The 19,406-nt window shown below is 47.3% G+C and overlaps 1 protein-coding gene across 2 annotated transcripts; it reads left to right on the top strand.

Moving 5' to 3' along the window:
- The first annotated feature begins 139 nt into the window (after positions 1-139).
- On the top strand, positions 140-19,379 carry ERGIC3 (ERGIC and golgi 3). 2 transcript variants are annotated; one of them, XM_068419586.1, is made up of 13 exons: positions 140-236; positions 323-393; positions 609-696; positions 1,953-2,072; positions 3,903-3,996; positions 5,152-5,317; positions 6,943-7,000; positions 10,594-10,625; positions 11,278-11,374; positions 12,754-12,818; positions 15,373-15,509; positions 16,478-16,533; positions 18,582-19,379. In XM_068419586.1, the coding sequence occupies exons 1-13, from the start codon at positions 149-151 to the stop codon at positions 18,659-18,661; spliced, it is 1,152 nt and encodes a 383-aa protein (XP_068275687.1). In that variant the 5' UTR covers positions 140-148; the 3' UTR covers positions 18,662-19,379. The 2 variants fall into 2 exon arrangements, with proteins under 2 accessions (XP_068275687.1, XP_068275688.1); XM_068419587.1 differs by lacking the exon at positions 323-393.
- The last annotated feature ends 27 nt before the right edge of the window (positions 19,380-19,406 follow it).

Genomic DNA, 19,406 nt, shown 5'->3' with positions numbered 1-19,406 from the left:
ACCGGCCCGTCCCGGCCCGGGGGAGAGCGGCAGCCCCAGCCCCTCCCCGCCAGCCGCCTCGGCCGGCTCCGGGCCGCGGTGCCGGGGCGGTGCCGGGGCGTTCCCCAGGGCCCCGGAAGGCGGGTTTGGTTCCGGGGCGAGCGGCGCCATGGACTCGCTGTGGCGGCTGAAGCGGTTCGATGCCTTCCCCAAGACCCTGGAAGACTTTCGGGTCAAGACGTGCGGGGGCGCGTTGGGTGAGCGGGCGGGGTGAGGGCGGGCGGCGGGAGGCGGCGGCGGGCGGGCTCAGGCGGGGCTGACGGCGGGTCTCGTCTCCCCGCAGTGACGGTGGTCAGCGGGCTCATCATGGTGCTGCTTTTCTTCTCGGAGCTGCAGTACTACCTCACCAAGGAGGTGAGTAGCGGCGGCGGGGGCGGCCCGGCCTCCTGCCCGCGGTGCCCCGGCGGAGAGGCGGCCCGGGGCGGCCGCCGTGGGGGAGGCAGCAGCTCCGGGGTCTGGCAGATCCCGCGGCTTAAGAATCGGCTCCTGAGCCAGAGCAGTGGCGGGACAGCGGCTTTTTGACTTGCTGCCGAGTGAAACGGGACCCTGTGTTTTTCCTTTGTCCCTAGGTTCGTCCGGAATTGTACGTTGACAAGTCAAGGGGAGATAAACTGAAGATCAATCTGGACGTTGTTTTTCCACATATGCCTTGTGCTTGTGAGTCGGGCTCCTGAGTACGGGGGTGATGTTTGTGCTGGCCGAGGGCCCAGCAGGCTCAGTGTGCCTCTGCCGAGCGCTGCGCTGCTGCCTGGGCCACAGACGGGGGGGAATTGGGGATCCCCTGTGGTTACACAGCGTTTAAACCAGCGCTTCCAGTCAGTTGGTGTTATTTTTCTAGATTACAAGTGAGGCTAAGGCATAAACCCACTGACATTTCTATATAGTGCTGTACTTTGTCAGAGAGCCCAGTAATACTGAAAAAGCTGGCACAGAGTTCACGCGGGACTCAAGATTTGTCTGAATTGTTGTTGAAAAACTTTAGAGTCTCCTTTGGAAGTTACTTGACGAGGCACAGCTTTTCTGTGATTTTTGTAGTTAAATTCTCACTGTAATGCCAATGCCACATGATAATATTTCTCCAAAATTTTTAAAATCAGAGTGAGCATTGATAATCTGATTGCCTTTTAACTAAATTCAAAACAAAGTTGCAGGAGGAAGTGACGGAAAGTTTTGCCAGTCTTGCTGGGTATTACTGCTGTGCACGTTATCCAGCTGTCCACTGATCTTCCCTGCCTCTTGTTCTGTTGTAGTGATTCCTTTGGGTAACGCACTGGGCTCTAAATGTCGTGAGTCTGACTTCCTTCTGCCCACCCAAGATATTGGGGGTTTTGCCTTCCTCGCGTGTAAAAGGGCGTGGGAAGGCCAGAGGGACTGGAAGCCTCTGCTGTTTTGTGCAGAGAAGCTGTCGGTCTAGAAGAGAGCATGTAGCCAGCAAGTGCCTCACGGTGCTTCGATACCAGGCCGAGCCCAGTGACTTTCTCCAGCTTCTTTGTGAAAAGGGGTCACAGGGAAATGTGCTGGTGTTGAAGGGTGAGGGGGCAGAGGCAGCAGACAGCGTTCAACCAGTTTTAAGCTTAACTCCTGAAGATGGTTCTGGGCTTTGAGGGGTTTGGTGTTTTTTTTGCCTTAAGTGTGTTTACCTTCCAGGGTAACGCTTTCTGTGGCAGTTGGAGACAGTCCTTCTAGTACACCAAACCAAACCCCGTATATGGGAGGGTCGTTGAGGGTGCTGCAACTTGTGTTTTATTCCCTAGACGTCACTTGGCCCCAACCATACGCGCTCTTCCACTTTGGCACGTTCTTATCCCCTGGCTGAAAGGTTCTGTATTTTCACTGTTGAGTGCTTCCCCAGCCTGCCACAGGCCATAACAAACGTGTGTTTACAGACCGCTTTCCTTGCTCGCTGGTTTCAGATTTGAGCATCGATGCCATGGACGTAGCAGGAGAGCAGCAGCTGGATGTAGAGCACAATCTGTTTAAGCAACGTTTGGATAAAGCTGGCAATCGTGTGACTCCAGAGGCCGAGAGACACGGTAAGATGCTACTCTGCCTTTCTTGGGTGGGTGTTCTCGTAGTCTCTCCATCACTGTATGCCTGGTTTGAGATTCACAGGAACAAGTGACAGCCGAAGAGCGTTTAAGCATCACAAACTCTGGCAGAGTTGATAGCACGCAAACTGGCAGATCAGACAAACACCTAGTATAGTTGCAGAACAGTTTGGGTTGGAAGGGACCTTAAAGACCATCCAGTTCCAACCCCCCTGCCACGGGCAGGGACACCTGCCACCAGACCAGGCTGCTCCAAGCCCCATCCAACCTGGCCTTGAACACTGCCAGGGAGGGGGCAGCCACAGCTTCTCTGGGCAACCTGGGCCAGGGTCTCACCACCCTCATAGGAAAGAATTTGTTCCTAATATCTAATCTCAGTCTTCCCTCTTTCAGTTTAAAACTGTTCCCCCTCGTCCTGTCACTCCATGCCCGTGTAAAAAGCCTCTCTCCAGCTTTCCTGTAGCCCCTTCAGGTACTGGAAGGTGCTAGAAGGTCTCCCCGGAGCCTTCTCTTCTCCAGGCTGAACAGCCCCAGCTCTCTCAGCCTGTCTCCATAGCAGAGGTGCTCCAGCCCTCTGAGCATCTTCATGGCCTCTGGACTCGCTCCAACAGCTCCGTGTCCTTCTTATCTTGGGGGCCTCAGAGCTGGGGTACTTTCTAATTAAAATCTCTTTTCTTCTGTGGCTAATACGAAATACAGACATCTTTAATACTCACTTCCGTTCACCTGTTGTGCCTCCCAGTCTCAACAAACAAGGCCCTGATAACGTTCTATCCCCTCAGCAGTGTCTGACTGTACCTTATCACCTTCCCCAGCAGCATCCAAGGAGCCACCTTTTCCAGGCTTACAGAGGGCAGTGCAACAGTGCCTGGATAGTGAGCCTTAGAGGGCTTTTGTGACCCAAGAGGCTTGGTCCTGTCGTTCAGGATTTGTGAGTTGAAACAGCCTGATTTTAAGGGGGCCTCTTCTTGTAACAGCCAATGTTTCTGAAAATTTTAGACACAAAATTCCTTGCCTCACTTCTTAACTCCAAAATTTGCAGACACTTGGTATTTGTTTTGGTTCTTGACAAAACAAAAGTCCTGTTTAAATTTTCTGTGGGCCATCTCCTGCCCTGTGGCGCATTTCAGTTGTCACCGGCTCTCATCTCCTCTGTGACAAGTCCCTCGTCAGCCCTCTGCACATAACTCCATGAGTTCATGCCCCAGCTGGCTGCGCATGCAGCACACACGTGGCACAGACATTGGCAGAATTACTAAGTCACAAAGAAGGCAGAAATTCCTTGGGGATTTCTAGTGAGCAGCGATTCACGTGTGTGCCTTGTCATCCTGGAGGACGGGGTGTCAATTTTGCACTCGGGAGACTCCCACTCTGATCTTGTTTCACAGCAATATGTAACCGTGTTCCCTACATGACTTGGGACAGGATTATCCGTTCTGCACGGCTGACTGCTATTTAAAATGTTGTTTGTGTAACAGGTCCTGTATCAGTTGCAATTCAGTGACTGGGTCCACTTCAGACAATGTTTTAAGAAAGCCTTTATGGAAGTAACATCTGCTCAGTGCTCCAGCAAGGCTTAGACAGCCAGTTCTTTCTATGGAGGGTGTTTCTGAGATGACAAATGCTCCTCTGCTTCTTGGTCTGACTTCACAGGCTCTATGCATGCTGTTTCAGGTGGGCTTTGGGTGCAGATTGCGCAGCTTCCGACACAAAATCGTTGCGTTCACATGTAGAACAGTTCTTGTGTGCAGAAGAAGAGCACAAGATAGCTTTTTCTAGACATGCCTCATCACTTTGAATCCTCTTTTGTCTTAGAGCTGGGGAAAGAAGAAGAGAAAGTGTTTGATCCAAATTCTTTGGACGCCGATCGCTGCGAGAGCTGTTACGGGGCAGAGTCAGAGGACATTGGGTAACCTTTACACCTTTTTGTATCTTCTTAGCACTTGAATTAATACAGTTATGTTGCGCACACATTTCTTTCCAAAATGTCTGTGAACGTCTGTGCAGTGAAATCCTCCTGGGCACGTGTTCAGGGAATGATGAGAACTGTTGTGGTTCTGGTCTGCCTTTGGAAGCTGCGTGCGCGGTTGTTAAGAACGTGCAGAGTTGGGTTGTCTGGTTTGTCTGTGTGCCTGTTGAGGGGCAGTGCAAATTGCACTACCTTTGCAGCAGCACAAAGATTGTGTCTCAGCAAACGGGATCTTTTCTGGCGTTATTTGGTGTCCAGAAGGGAGCCGTGTAGATTATTTCACCGTTAGCTGAGCTGTCTTGGAATAAAACCTGGTTATGGCTTTGCCTCCTCACTTCTGCTGCAGGCTTTGCATCCTTACGGGAGCAAAGACCAGACATTTACCGCTCTCACAAACAACGGGTGTCATTTGGTGTTTCTCATTCCTTTTACCTGCAAATTCCTGTAAGAGTGGATCCGTGGTAGTCCACAGGTTCTGGGCTCTCCTTCGCTGTTATTGTCTCTGTAGTAATTTGGTTTGTGCCATCTGTCAAGTTGCGTCCTCCTCCGGAGGTGTTTCCATCTTGAGGCATTCGTGATTCCAGCCTTCGCCTTTTTCTTTGGCCCAGCAGAACATGGAACCAAGAAAGAAAACTTTTTTTTTTTTCCCCAGTGATCTAGAGGTAGAAAAGTAATGAAGAAAGTTTGCCATGTTGACAGTCTTGCCTTAAAAACAGAGGAAAGAAGGAATAGAAACAGGCAGATGCTTTGTTCACACGGGGAAGCTCCAAACTGCTCAGAACTGTGGGACACTGATGTTGTTTCTGTAGCAAATTTCTTTGCCAAGGAGTGACTTGGCTGTCTAAGCGGCCAGGCAAAGCCCTCTTCAGACTCAAGCACCGCATTGCAACAGCTTGTGTCCTCGTGCTAGAGTCTCAAAAAGTACATCAAGAAGCTGGAGCTCCTTCAGGAGCGCTAGGCCACCTTTCAAGGTCCACTCCCTGATGTTTGCTTTATTGCTTTGTTGAAGAAGAATCTGCCAAGGATTCAAGTCCATAGCTAGAGCATCTCTTTATAGCGATAGAGATGGTTAAGATGGTGCTTGTGCTTTTGCAGGTGTTGTAATACTTGTGACGATGTCAGAGAAGCGTACAGGCGGCGAGGCTGGGCCTTCAAGAACCCGGACAGCATCGAGCAGTGCAAGAGGGAAGGGTTTAGCCAGAAAATGCAAGAGCAGAAGAACGAGGGCTGCCAAGTGTATGGTTTCCTAGAGGTCAACAAGGTGAGAGGTGGGTTTTGCTGTGAGCCTGCTGCATGATGGTGATGACCGTGAAAAGGCAGGGTCGGGGCGTTCCTCTGCTTTTCCAGCTTCAGGTGTTCACAGGACTGTAGTATAATAACCCCTGGGCTCAGCGAGGTACTTGTGTCTGTAAAGGGTTCAGTAGGAGAGTCGGGAAAAGCGGTGGGAAGGGGCTGATTCTCTGCTTCGTTGTGTGGGCTGGCAGGAGGCATGCTGGCTGGAGACGCTTGGCTTTTCCTAGTGTCTAGCTAGTGAGTCTTTTTGCTGAGGTTTGTGGAGGAGGAGAGGCAGCTTCTTTGAGGTCAGACTGTCCCACCTGCCCTTCTAGTGTTAAGACAGAGACCACCAGGGGATGCTGGAGAAAACAGTAACCAACAAGTTGGCAGCAGAGGTGCTGGAGAGGATGAAATGTTATGTTCTTTAGAAAAACAGGGGAAGCAAGACTGTTGGAGTTGGCTGTCAAAGCTGAAAATGCTCAGAGAGGTGGTTTTTGCAGCTGGTGTATGAAGATGCAGTACAGGATATACCGGGTCACTATGTAACTACCTTGTCACTTGGCGGGTTACCAAACCCAGAACACTCGGACACGCAGGTTACGTACCCAAGTACATTCTAGAAGTCGGGCCCAGGCTAATTTTATTTTTTATAATTCAAACTCTAGGGTTTTTTTTTTTTGTACTCTTCCTGGAGACCACATTCTTTATTTCTGGAAAGTAAACCTTTTACTAACGAAGGCAGACATTGTGGTTTGAGCATCATCGTGGGTACCAAACTGTTACGGGCCCCTCTGTCACGAAGTGTGACGAGCAGGAAAGATTCAAAGGGGAACGCTGGAGGTAGCAAGGGTCCAGGGGTGGGTGTCACTGGGGACATTTCTGGGGCCGTCGTTATGCACTTGGAATTTTGCACATCTCCCTTCTCATCAGGTCTGCAGTTAACATCAGCGACAGGTTTGCACAGGCATCGAAGGTCTGTGCATGGGGACACTCAGATCTTCCAGGTGAAAGTGTGTATGACTGGTAGTAAGTGCCAGGGAGGATTAGCACCTAACACCCATGTGCTTTTCAGATTCCAGGATGAAATTTTAACAACCTTCGTCTTTTGGGGGTTTTTTTTGGGTTTGTGGGGTGTTTTTTTTGTAGTTTTAGTGCTTTATTTTTGCATGCAGCTTATTTTCATGGATGCGTACGTCGGATCGCTGTCGTTTACTGTATTCAGGGTGTTTCTACCCCTCTCACTCTCCCTCTCAGTTAGTTTCTCCGCTCCTTTTCTGTGATACCTTTTTGTATTTCCTGCAGCAGCAGTCAGTTCCCTCCCAATAGACTTAGTTCCTTCTTCTTCCCATTTTTATGTCCACTAAAATAATCTGCCTAGAACAGTTATTATCAACATCAGTGTGTAGTTATGGCTTTCCACGTGACTGCCTGTGAGGAATAGAGGAAATTCATATCTCTTTTAGGACAGTGTCTGCTGATTTTGTCACCTATGAAAATGAGTTGCTTGGTGTGTATCTTGTTTAAACAAAAATTTAAAAATCCAAGCACCAGTACGACTGCTTGATTTATGTAGATTCAGACCTTTTAAGGAAGGATTACTATCTCCTGCAGGTAGCTGGAAATTTCCACTTCGCACCAGGAAAAAGTTTCCAACAGTCTCATGTGCATGGTAAAGTATTTTCTTTTCCTGCTTATTGTGACCTTTGGCTTCCAAGTGTATCTGACCGTTTGCTTTGCATATCTTTGCATTGCTGTCCATAATAACAGCAGCACTGCTTCGGTGGGGAGGGTGGGGGTGAAGTTTCGTTACAGGGGTTTAGAACCATCATGAACAAAGAGAAAAGTGTTTTCTGGAGGTGCTGCCGCATGGATGTAGAAGAATTTGGAGGAGAATGTTTCTGGGCAGTCTCTCAGTCTCACTTGTTCCTCAAAACTTTTCTGCTCTGCTTTAAAACCAAGTCAGGTGTTCGGTCCAGGACCGGAATATCAGTATCTCTGGAAGGGCTGTTTTGGAGAATACCTCAGGAGAATTTTAAAGCAATTCAGAACTTTTAGAGTAAAGTTTAAGTTGTAAAGGACTTCAAGTATATATGTGAATGCACAGTGGCCAGAATAATAGTGGTAGTTTATAGAATCACAGAAGGGTTTGGGTTGGAAGGGACCTTTAAAGCTCATCTAGTCCAACCACCTTGCAATAAGCAGGGACATCTTCAACTGGATCAGCTTGCTCAGAGCCCTGTCCAACCTGACCTGGAATGTTTCCAGGGATGGGGCATCTACCACCTCTCTGGGCAACCTTCACTGTAAAAAAATTCCTCCTTAGATCTAGTCTAAATCTCCCCTCTTTTAGTTTAAAACCATCACCCCTTGTCCTGTCGCAACAGGCCCTGCTAAAAAGTCTGTCCCCACCTTTCTTGTAAGCCTCCTTTAAGTATTGAAAGGCTGCAATAAGGTCTCTCCGGAGCCTTCTCTTCTCCAGACTCAACAACCCCAGCTCTTTCAGCCTTTCCCCATAGGAGAGGTGTTCCATCCCTCTGACCGTTTTTGTGGCCCTCCTCTGGACCTGCTCCAGCAGGTCCATGTCTGTCTTGTACTGAGGACTCCAGAACTGGACGCGGTACTGCAGGTGGGATCTCATGAGAGCAGAGTAGAGTGGTTCTCCCCTGACCTATTGGCCACACTTCTTGTGATGCAGCCCAGAATACGGTTGGCTTTCTGGGCTGCGAACGCCCGTTGCCAGCTCAGCTTTTCACCCACCAGTAACCCCAAGTCCTTCTCTGCAGGGCTGCTCTCCATCCCTTCATCCCCCAGCCTGTATTGATACTGGGGGTTGCCCCGACTCACGTGCAGGACCTTGCACTTGGCCTTGTTGAACCTCATGAGGTTCACATGGGCGCACTTCGCAAGCTTGTCCAGGGCCCTCTGGATGGCATCCCATCCCTCAGGCATGTCAACTGCACCACTCAGCATGGTGTCATCTGCAAACATGCTGAGGGTGCACTTAGTCCCACTGTTGATGTTGTTGATGAAGATTTTAAGCAGTACTGGTCCAGTATGGACCCCTGAGGGACACCACTCGTCACTGATCTCCATCCAGATATTGAGCCGTTGACCACTACTCTCTGGATGCGACATTCGAACCAATTCCTTATCCACTGAGTAGTCCACCCATCAAATCCATCTCTCTCCAGTTTAGAGAGAAGGATGTTGTGAGGGACCATGTCAGAGGCCTTACAGAAGTCCAGATAGACGATGTCAGCAGCTCTTCCCTTGTCCACTGATGGAGTCAATCTGTCATAGAAGGCCACTAAGTTGGTCAGGCGAGACTTGCCCTTGGTGAAGCCATGCTGGCTGTCTCGAATCACCTCCCTGTCCTCTATATGCCTCAGGATCAGTTCCATGATCTTCCCAGGCACAGCAGTAAGGCGACTGCATCAGGTTGAGTGATCTGGCTTTTTAACCTCCTGAGGTTTGTGGTTCAGGCACTGCTGCCATTTCTGTCCGTGCCTGTACAGTAGCAGCAATCTCCTGCTTCAGCTGCGGTGGTTGGCAGTGAGTTTCCAGCATGCAGGAGAGTCCTTAGTGATAGGCTCCTCAGGAGGGAGACAATTGTCATACCACTTCCTTCTTCCTTGCCATATTTCTTCTAGTCAAGGGGAAGCTGAGGCTTCTCATTCATCCTTTAGATTATCTTTGGACCATTCTGTTGCAGAGGTGCCATCATCACTATTTTTTAGGGAAGACAATAAATCACCATTGTGCTTTACTGACAGCCAGAGAGCTTGTCAGGATTCCTTAAAACGTATCATTAAATTCCTTTAATTCCCTAGAAAAGAAGCTGATGCAGATGACAACATTCAGGACATTCTCTGTCCTAAAGACACACTCTCAATGACCTTGATGGTGTCTGTGGATGAAGCAGTTCTCTACATGGTCTGAATTTTGTGGGTTTCTTACACCCTACGTGGTCAACTGGCAGAAGAAAGTTATCTCTGAAGGCACTAATTTTGTGATTACTGTTTGTTTTCCCCCTCATTTGTCGTGATGATTGAGGAAGGAAAAAGCCCAAGTAAGCTGCTCTATGAGACGACAATGGTTTTGGAAGAGGAGCTGCCTGCTCAGAGCCACTGAGCTTTGCCTAGAAACGGGCGAAGCTTTGTTAGCGCTCTGAGCACAAATCACTGGTCAGTTGTACATCTTCATTGATGTTCTGCCGTGTACTTAAGGGAGGGTTCATTCCCTTTTCTACTAGAGATTTGTTTGACAGCCAGAACCTCTTTGAAGGCCTCCTTGGACACTATGGATGACCCCTAATAGCCTCTCTATTTTACATACTTCTAAATGTTTCGAATGCTGAATTACAAAAGCACATACAGTCTTTGACTGAAGGCTGGTTGTCATGTTTTAGGTGTCTTGGCATCTTCTCATTGGCAGCCAAGAGCAAGTGACACTAATTCTTCTTTTCTTTAGAGACTGCAGCCTCTTTCTCTGTTCCTTTCCTGGAGCCCTACTAGTTGTGGGGCTGTTACTGTTGCACAAGCCTTCTACAGATCCCAGTTCCTCATGTGAGCTCTTCTGCCCATCAACATTCGTGAAAAAAAATAACGTGGGACTCAATCTCCATCAGTCAAGGACACCATTTCAGTGTGGAGGAGACCCAAATCCTCCGGTTGATCCCCTGTGCAGTATTCCTGCCGTAGAGGGTGTTTGTGTGAGCTCATCCTAACTTGTGTCCCAGAGTAGTGTCTGCCAGGGAATGAACCGTTTTCATCCTCAAACGGGATACTGGAGGCTGAGATGATGATGGTTGCTTTAGGGCACTTGTCTGTGCTATGGGGGCAGGTGCTCTGCTCAGGTGTTGGTTTAGCTCTGTTGTGCCTCTGTGTTTTACAGCAGTTAGAGGAGTTATGTGTATCGGGTGATGACTGAGAGAACAGTGTTTTCCCTGCGTGCCTCTAGGATCTTTTTGCACTAGATTAAGAATACATGCAGGTGAGGGCTGAAATACCTAATCTGAATTAACCCCAAATTAAAGCCACTTCCCTGCGCTCTAGCAGTGGCTAGTCTATGTCAGGAGGGGAATTGCAGCAGTTTTATCTGTCACGTGCCCTACTGCAAGCAAGAGAGAAACCCAGGTGATTTTCTTGCCATTTTAGATTGCGATGGAAATGAGAGGAGCTCCCTTATAAGCTAGAATAAGGTAAATAGATACGCTTGCTGTCACAGTCGGAACGATATTGTTAAACAACTTTTCTATTACAGTTCACGATCTGCAGAGCTTCGGTCTTGATAATGTAAGTGTTCCCAAGACAGTGTTCTCGTTCTCTTGGTCTGTTTTCCTTCTGGATTTCCCTCCCTTTGCCACATCAAGATCCTCATGTCCTGATCCCGGCCGGATTTGGCTTTATGAGTCTGAGCAGAACCTGGGGTCTGCTTTCACACAGGGCTCTGCAGTATGTTCTGGGACATCTGCATGTTCCCTGGCAAGCCTGTTCCCCCTTTCCTGAGGCTGTCTTGCTACTTCATCTGTGCTTCCCAGTTTTCTAAGGTTGACATTTTCACAACTGCTTCTGGATCTGTTGGAGTTTACCTTGTGCTGGGAGGAGAGCAGATGATAGCCATACCTGTGCCCCCGAGGCAGCTGACAGCATGGTGCTCCTATGGCAGGGAGAGGAGTGGGTGGGAGAGCCTGCTCTGTGGGTGGGAGGGAAGGGCACCGGGATCTGCGGATTTCCAGCAGGGAGAGGAGAAATTCCACATCTTGAAATGCCCCATGGATATAAAAGTAGAGCAAGTGCTTTGGAGTTTGCTGTTAGGACACGCAGAGTAAGGGAGGACCTGTCTCTGTTCCACAATCAGAAAAACATACAAATCATTAACTGTAGGCCCCTTACCTTGCCCTCGGATGCTGTACTGTTGTTTGAGTTATTAGCATTTCCGTTTCAGATCAATATGACGCACTATATCAAACATCTCTCGTTTGGAAGGGATTATCCAGGCATTGTGAACCCTCTGGATGGGACGGACGTCACTGCACAGCAAGGTAAAAGCCAGCTGAGAGAAATATCTCTTTAAGTGTCTGTATTAATAAGTGTTAGAAGAGAACAGGAGCGAAGTTCGCGGTCTTTAACAAGAACCCTGACAGTGTTGTGTAGAACTTGGACTCCTCCACCTTGTGCTCTCTCTGGAACAAACCTGCCAACGTGTTGTGATTCTGTGACCTTTCTGAAAGGTCTCTCTTTTCAGTGTTTGTGGGTGCACAACAGCAGGTACAGCACATTGTTATTAAGCGCCTGCATCAGGTGTAGTTCGGGGAGAGCTCTGTCTAGCTACTGCGTGTAGTAGGAGATAGCCAGAAGATGCAGGATCAAGAAAAAAGGCCTAATTGTTGCTGGAGAGCCATGGTGTCTGCCTGACCTTGATCTACCCAAGAGTAACAGCAGAAGAGTTGCAGTGAAGTTGAAATATTGCTGATCTTTTCTAGATAGCTCTTTGCTGGCCTGAGAAGAAAGGGCAATTCTCTCCTCATGCTACTGCTGCTCAAGCTGTAATCTTGGTTTATTCACACAAGCCTGCTTGTGTGCATTTTCCGTGAAAGATCCTGACCGTCCCACTTCATGTGCCACTGCAGAGATTATTTTAGATCTGCTGAAGTCTGCAGAGTTTGTCTTTGCAAGTGTAACAGGGTGCTGTTCTATAATAAAGCTTGGAGAAAGAAGTCGTTTGCTTTGAGGTGGTGGTAGGATTGTTAATCCTGCCTGAATCCATTCTTTTAAGTTTTTCACCATTGATTTTAATTCTTGTACCCAAATCAAAGGATGGTGCTTAAAATAAAATGCAGAAAAATGAAGAGGTGTCGTAACGCTCAATACAATCGTGATGCTGTAGTTTTTCTGTGGAGTAACAAACCCTCTTGAGAGGAGGCCCATAGCTGGCTGGTAAAATTCTCTCTGTAGGCTGAAGGTTTCCATCCTGGGCCTCAGAGAGTCAGCTGGCAAAGTCTTGAGGAGCTGGGACTGAAGTTCTCCTCCTGTTTCTTTCCTTATTGATCCAGATCTTCCTTTTCATCTCCTGATAGGGTATAAAATACAAAGGTTTTTCCTGTGCTAGAATACAAATTTTCAAGAGGTTGTACTGGTAAAACAGTAGCAAGATAACTGGTTTGTAGAAAGTTTTCCATTTAGTCAAGGCCAAAATGCCGGTAGTTTTGGGTTTGGTTGGAACAGGAGTGAGATTCACTTTGGCAAAAGGAAAACTCATGTCAGACATTAACTTTACTGTCCTTGAAAATGTCCAGGAGCTGTTGAGCAGAAAGATGTTCCTTGACACGTTGAACAAAACCCACGTGTGTCTACCTAACCTGTCAGTTGAGCTTTCCAGTTCTTCGCAGGTTATTAATTGTGTCTCTGTCTTTGCTTACAGCTTCCATGATGTTCCAGTATTTTGTCAAAGTGGTCCCCACGGTGTATATGAAAGTAGATGGTGAAGTAAGTACCTTTTTTCCCTATTGCTTTGGTAAGTGAAAGCCTTCAGACTTTCCCCTCTTACTCTGATGCTGACCATATCTGACCTCTGGTGGAAGCAACACAATCTGTTCACCTTTCTGCATAGAACCACCCCGGCAAGAATAACAGTATCTATGGTGTGATGGTACCTGTAGTGTTGCAGCAGTGATGAAGCAGATTTCAGCCTCCTCCATCCCACCTAGATCAAAGGGACCGTGCCGTTTTCATCATATTACCTCATGAATCCCTGCTAGTGCATGCTCAGGAGAACTCAAAGCAGCAGGGACATCCTAAAAACGTTCTTTGGCGAAAAACCCAAGATCAGCTTGTCTCCAATCCTTTAGCCTCCAAAAGAGCGTGGCTAGATTTCCAGCCCTGCTTTCAGAATATGTCCTTCTTTTGGGACAGGTAGGATAAACAAATTACTGAGGAGATACCAGGGTGAGACGAAGATCCTGAGAACAGAGGCAAACTTGTACTTTCTCCTGAAGCCTGAGGGAGCAGAAAGAACTGTGATTTCTTTCATTTCTTTGGAAGCGTTTATTTTGATTGCCGTCATTCTGCAGGGGACCTCAAGAGCTATGGAGAACCTCTTTTTAAAAAACAAACCAAACCAAACCTGTCAGTTGTCATTATTTGGGCCCTCATAGTCTTTGAGCAGCAGAATGATGTAAGCTGTTAGTTTCTTCTGCAAAGAAAACACCCATAGAGGCAGCAGTTCTGCTGTTGTACAGACTTCACCACCGGTGCTACCTGGTGTACTTACCTAACCCTGGGAGGAAGAGGCAGGTGCCACACGCCCCAGTACCTCTGTGAACATTCACGTACAAGGTGGCTGAGCTCCCTGGCTGTCTCAGGTTTTGGTTCTGTGTCTTAGACGCTGCATGGGTGATCCACGCCCAGCTTCACTTTAACACCAAACCAGTTTCCTCTGAGGTGAAACCCAAGTGTGGTTCTGGGGCTCGTTCAGTGCAAGGGCTGATCTACATGTGGATGAAACTACGAAGAATTGGACTCCCTTGTCCTGCGCAGTTTTATAAACGCTGTGCAGACCCCACAGCACTGGGAACCACCTCAGGCTCCTTCACCCAAACTCATGCCGCTCTCGGGCATGTGCCACACACGTATCCTTGCAATCAGAACACATCCCCACAACCTTCATGTTGCTTTAGGCCCTCTGAAATGTAAATCATTGGCAGATATTAGTTATGTCAGAGGCTGCGTAGGAACCACAAAGCTGAGGAGCCACAGGGCCGCAGTAGGTGCAATGCAGACATTGAAGCGAAGCTGTCCTCGAGCAGTGTGGGCAGAGCAATCTGACAGAATCCATTGGAAAGGTAGACGTAGGTTGTGTTTCTTCATCTGCCCTAAAGAGTGAAACTGTTTGCAAGACTCGGTTCTCATGGGATAAATCCTTATGTGGACCTCTCGTTCCTCAATCCCCCACCTAGAAAGGACCCATCTGTTCCTTCCTGGAAGTTTGATGGAAGTTACTTGCTATGAGGTGACACTGGGAGAACCTTCAGACCATGTTTGAAGCTCATTCTGCTTGGATTCAGGATGCCTCTGCAGTTTCTGTGGATGATTGAAATTCCTGAAGTACAAAGGATAGTTAGTTGGAGCCCTACTCTTATGGCCACTTCCCGGTGCCATAAGCCACCATGGCGTCTGTTTCTCTTGATGAAATCTTGCGCTCTACTGTAAAGCTATTGTTCAAAGGACCTCTCCTGTCAAAAGAATTGCTTTTTATTAGTCACCAGGAGAGGAATCCATGCAGGCCTTGATGCTTATGCTTATGGTAACTATGGATCCAAGTGTGCTGCCAGATGTATACCAGGGGCTGTGTTACACATTCAGTACTTGGAACCCCCAAATGTGGAATTTGGTAAAGAAACTGGATAGGATCTTTCTCAGCTTGGATCGTAATTTGTGTCAGATAGCTTATTAGGGATGACAGAACATAATTTCATTTTACAGAAACCCAGTTGATTTGCTCTAAGAATAGGACTGGTATGAACAATGTGTAGAATGGCAGGGGGCAGAAGAATGCTACAGGGTGATCTTCATTTATATAAAGACGGGCAATCTGTGTCCTTTTGCAACCCTGGCACTATCCTGCCTTTAGGTATTATTTCCTTGTTTCTCACTCTTGAATATATATATGGCTTTCTCACATCGGTGCTGTCTCCTGAAGCATGCTTAGGTGGAGTACATTTTGGTAGGGGATGACGTGGAGTTGGGGTTGAGGTCGAGAGGGACAGCTTATGCCATTACTTGCCAGCAGAGACCAAAACAGTCCAGCCTGGAGACTGAGGCATCACTCATTCTTTGGGCTAGCTGGGGCTTTAACTGATAGCCTGCAGTAAAAATAGACTTGATCCTGGTGGCGCTCTTTACGACCCTTTTTAAGCACTGTCAGGCCCCCCACAAGTGAGTGGGCAGGGCTGCATTGATACGCTTCACTGAACTCATCTCTTAGTAGCCTTTCCTGTTCGTCGTTAACAAAACGACATTTGCTGTGTTTGTTTCCTGCTAGGTGGTAAGGACTAACCAGTTTTCAGTTACGCGACATGAGAAGATAGCCAACGGGCTACTAGGAGACCAGGGTCTGCCTGGTGTGTTTGTGCTATATGAACTTTCGCCCATGATGGTGAAGCTGACAGAGAAACACAGGTAAGAGACATTTCAACCTACTTCATTCACCCTCCGTTGATTTTGTCATTTTGCATAGCTTAAAGCTCCATCCTCGCTTAGACACGACAGCACAAATGCCTGAAAGCCATCCAAGCCCCTTCCCAGTCAGTGCAGAGGAAGAGGCACTGCAGATGCCCTTCCTCTCAGTGTGAACATCTGAAAGGGACTGGGGTTTTTCTGATACTACCTGGGGCGTTTTAATCCGGTGTCAAGATGGAGAAGGAAATCAGTGCAGCGAGCGGAAGTCTGATAAAATGGTTCTCAGTTCAGACTAATTTCCTCAAAGTCTTTTTTAGTGGGAAGACTAGATTTACACAGTGTACCCATCCTACCAGCACCTACAGCAGCACCCGTGCTGATCCAGCCTGGGTACTTACTCTGCATTTGCTGTGGCTTTTCTGCATGTTGTAGGCGGTGTGGAACCTCTTTCTTCTTTCCGGGTCCTCCCTTAGTCACAGGCAGGGGAATGGAAAGGGTTGTAGCTGTCCGATCTTTTAGGATCATAATGAGGGACAGCCAATGTCTGTACCTTAAGATCTATTAACGTGTGCTTAGGGATTTAGTTTTTGTGTTCCAGCAGCCTGCTGTGGATTCTGTCTGGGTAGGAATGGGTAAATCTTAGGGATTAAAAGTCCATCCTGTAGGTTTATAAATTCAGTACTTGCCTCCTGGGGTTGCCATTGAGCTCATTAGAGCACACTGCTCTAACGCTACTCAGTGCTGCTCAGTGAAAGTATCAGTGACAAACTCCATTCTGTAGCCAGTAGAGGTTATTTAATTGTTAGATCTGTTAATTATCAGCTGTTCATATTTATATAATGCATACTTATGTGCTATGATTAACGTTATGATAATTATGAATTAGTTTTTATTAGCTAATTGTTGCTTATCTGACATTTTGGTATCAGAGCTCATGCTGGTGGTTCAAATTGTTTTCCTCATTCTAGGTCCTTTACACACTTTCTCACAGGAGTTTGTGCCATCGTTGGAGGCATATTTACAGGTATTCAACCTTTCAATCTTTTTTCTTTCTGCAGTGTAAACATTTGCCATCTTACTCTTCCTTAAGTCTACGTGGCTGGTAATAAATCCCTGTTTGATGGGGAGAGATGATTTCAACCTTCAGGAGGGGGTACAGCATGTTCTGCAGAGCCGGGGGAGTGGCATCAGATTGGAATTAGCACTGCAGACTTTTAAGATGCTGTAGATGATGTAGATCTATTATAATATTTCATTTGATGAAATATTTAATTTCTTTATGATGTAGACTTATCATAATCCTTCATTTTGATGCTCTGCGGGGCATTTTGTTTTCAAATCATGTGGTCTTTCACATAGCACATGAATGTATCTGTACCATTTTCTTGGCCACCTTGAGTCTGTAAGCAGGTAGTTGCTTTCATGGGGAACCAAAGCCAGTAATACCAGTGAACCCAGGTCGCCATGGGCATAGCCATCTCGGAGGTCTCAAACTGTGTTCCCAGACATAGGAGCTCCAGGGAGTGCTCTGCAGGGACTAAAAGTAGCCCCCACAGCTAGACAGGGTCTTGTAAGGAGAGGCTGTTCCTGCAGAGCCATTTGAGTGTCTGGACTTCATTCTCAGTGCTGCCTTCTGGAACAGCTAATCAGCATCTGCTCAGCTCCATGCACGTGACAGAGCCCAGCCTTGGGCCAGCCTTGCACTCCGGCTAGTAACCCAGCGTGCTCTGAAACAGAGTCAGAGATGTTCGCGTGGCTGTGAAGGGCCAGCCTGGAGATCTGGTCAGCAGATCTTACTGGACCAGAGAAGCCAGCTGCTGTATCACATAACACCTGTATCACATAATACCTTTATCTGCAGGGTTTTCACGTCAGATAAACGATGCTCAGTTAACCTGATACTGTTAAACAGGATTTCTGTCTGTAATAAATTTGATTATATTCATTTCTATGGTTGACTCAGGGAAAGGCTTTCAAAAATTATGTTCATGACAAATGCCAGGTGCCCTCTAGCACTGCTGAGGTCTGACAGCCAGGTCAGAGTGTTTGCTGCTGTACGCCACGTTCAGACTGTATTCTAGAGGACAGATCACATCAGCTGTATAACAGCTTTTGTGTTACAGCATCAAGTTGATTCCACAAATAGAGTTAATTTCAGGGCAAAACAAGCACAAAAGAGTCATCTGAAGCATTACTCCCAAGACCAGACAGGCAAATAATTCCGTATTCTACAGTAATAAACAGAAGACTCAGTTCCCATTTTAGGTGCTGCTCTTTATATAGTATTGCAATGTCTCTGTAGGGCCAGGTAATTGCTTACTTATTCCTTAGATTGAGGTGTTGAATAAAAGAAAAAAAAAAGAATATGAAGCTTCATAAAGGCATTGACTTCTCTCCCTGGCACCCTGTGTTCCCTCCCTGGCAGGAGCTCAGGGTTCCTGCCCTGTGAAAGCTGCCTCGATGGATGCAGGATCGTCTGGGGTTTGGGGTGCAGTAGAGCCATTCTGAGCTTTTCTGTGGTCCCAAACAAGCACTGATTCATCCATAGGCTCCTTCAGTGCTGGAGGGATTTGGGGAAAATACTGCAGAAAGAGCTAAAGGCATCGGTTTGTTTTGCTTTGTGTCCTTGGTGGCTAACCATTGCAGTCTCCGATAAAGGGCAGCAGTGGGTAGAGTAGCTTACTTCTAAGGGTACTGTGAAACGAGCAAGAAATGAGAAACATGCTCTTGGCAAGCTGGGTCAGGGCAATGACGTGGCATAAAGCTCTCAGCATCCGCTTCCTCTCCAACCTCTTCTCACTCGTCAGTGAACACATGTGACTGCCTGTCTCGTTTTTACTGCTGTAAGAGAGATCTTCTTCTGGAGAAGCATGATCACCTCTGCCCTGCAAGCTGGATCTTCTCTGTCCTAATGAGGTGAAGACCTTATTCTTCTGAGCAGCAGCAGCTGTTTTCTGTCTGGGGGAGCTGGAATTCCTTTCCACTGACAGAAGGGTTTGCATTTTTTCTCCCCTGGGAGTTGTTCTCTCTTTGAGGCATGTCTGGCTTGATCCATCTGTTTTTCCCTTTTAGTTGCAGGATTCATTGACTCCCTGATCTATCACTCAGCACGTGCCATCCAGAAGAAAATTGAACTTGGGAAGACAACATAAATAAGCAACGACCTCACCCCACAGAAAAAGCTCTAAGGAGAACTAAACAGGTTTTTTGAAACACAAATGATCTTCTGGGTTCACAAGAGAAAAGGTTTGGAATTACCAGATGGTCCTGGCTGCTCTTACGTTACTGTCCCATCGTTCTTTGCCATTAATTTGTGGATGGGACTGCTTGAACCTTGCTGCTATAAAGATTAGCCATTTGTCTGGCTGTGCAGACCCTACTGTAAAAACCCTTTTGTGCCCGTCCATGTTCACCCAGTTGTGCCCCCCGCCCCAGAAGAGATGCTGAAGATACTGCATTCTGTTTTCCTCCAGGAATAATGTACTGTGTTGTCACGAGACCTGGAATGGGTTGAAGTTGCCATCAAATAAGCTTTCTAGCAACACCATCTAGCTTTTTAAATTTTCCTTACCAATGTTCCTGAGTGTGCTGATGCTGTATGCCAGACCTCTGTGGAGTGTGCTGAACCCCTGCGCTTTCCTGGCAGCTGTCCTGGGCAGCGAGGTGGGACCTGGCACTTGGGATGTGCTTACTGTACTGCGGAGCGTTGAGTTGCTCCAGATTGATCTTCTTACATTCAAGTTGATGTTTCAGCAAAAAAAAAACTGTTTGGAGTTTTAATTGATTTTTAAATTGGATTAAATTGGATTGTGTTTTTCACTTCCCCTCTGTTTATATTTTGAAATAAAGTCCATCCTCTTTGGTAAAGCATTTGGAAGAATAAGTAAATTATTTGAA

Source organism: Nyctibius grandis, chromosome 28, assembly GCF_013368605.1.
Source record: "Nyctibius grandis isolate bNycGra1 chromosome 28, bNycGra1.pri, whole genome shotgun sequence".
Taxonomy (NCBI): Eukaryota; Metazoa; Chordata; class Aves; order Nyctibiiformes; family Nyctibiidae; genus Nyctibius; species Nyctibius grandis.
The sequence above is the reverse complement of the archived record's forward strand: the minus strand, read 5'-3'. Positions and strand labels throughout refer to the sequence as shown.

What these genes read in the sequence shown, in the direction of transcription:
- ERGIC3 (XM_068419586.1), top strand. Translation starts at nt 149, where the DNA reads ATGGACTCGCTGTGGCGGCTGAAGCGGTTCGATGCCTTCCCCAAGACC. An exon ending in GTTTCCTAGAGGTCAACAAG is followed by an intron (nt 5,318 to 6,942) that starts GTGAGAGGTGGG and finishes TATCTCCTGCAG; the next exon opens with GTAGCTGGAAATTTCCACTT. An exon ending in AAGCTGACAGAGAAACACAG is followed by an intron (nt 15,510 to 16,477) that starts GTAAGAGACATT and finishes TCCTCATTCTAG; the next exon opens with GTCCTTTACACACTTTCTCA.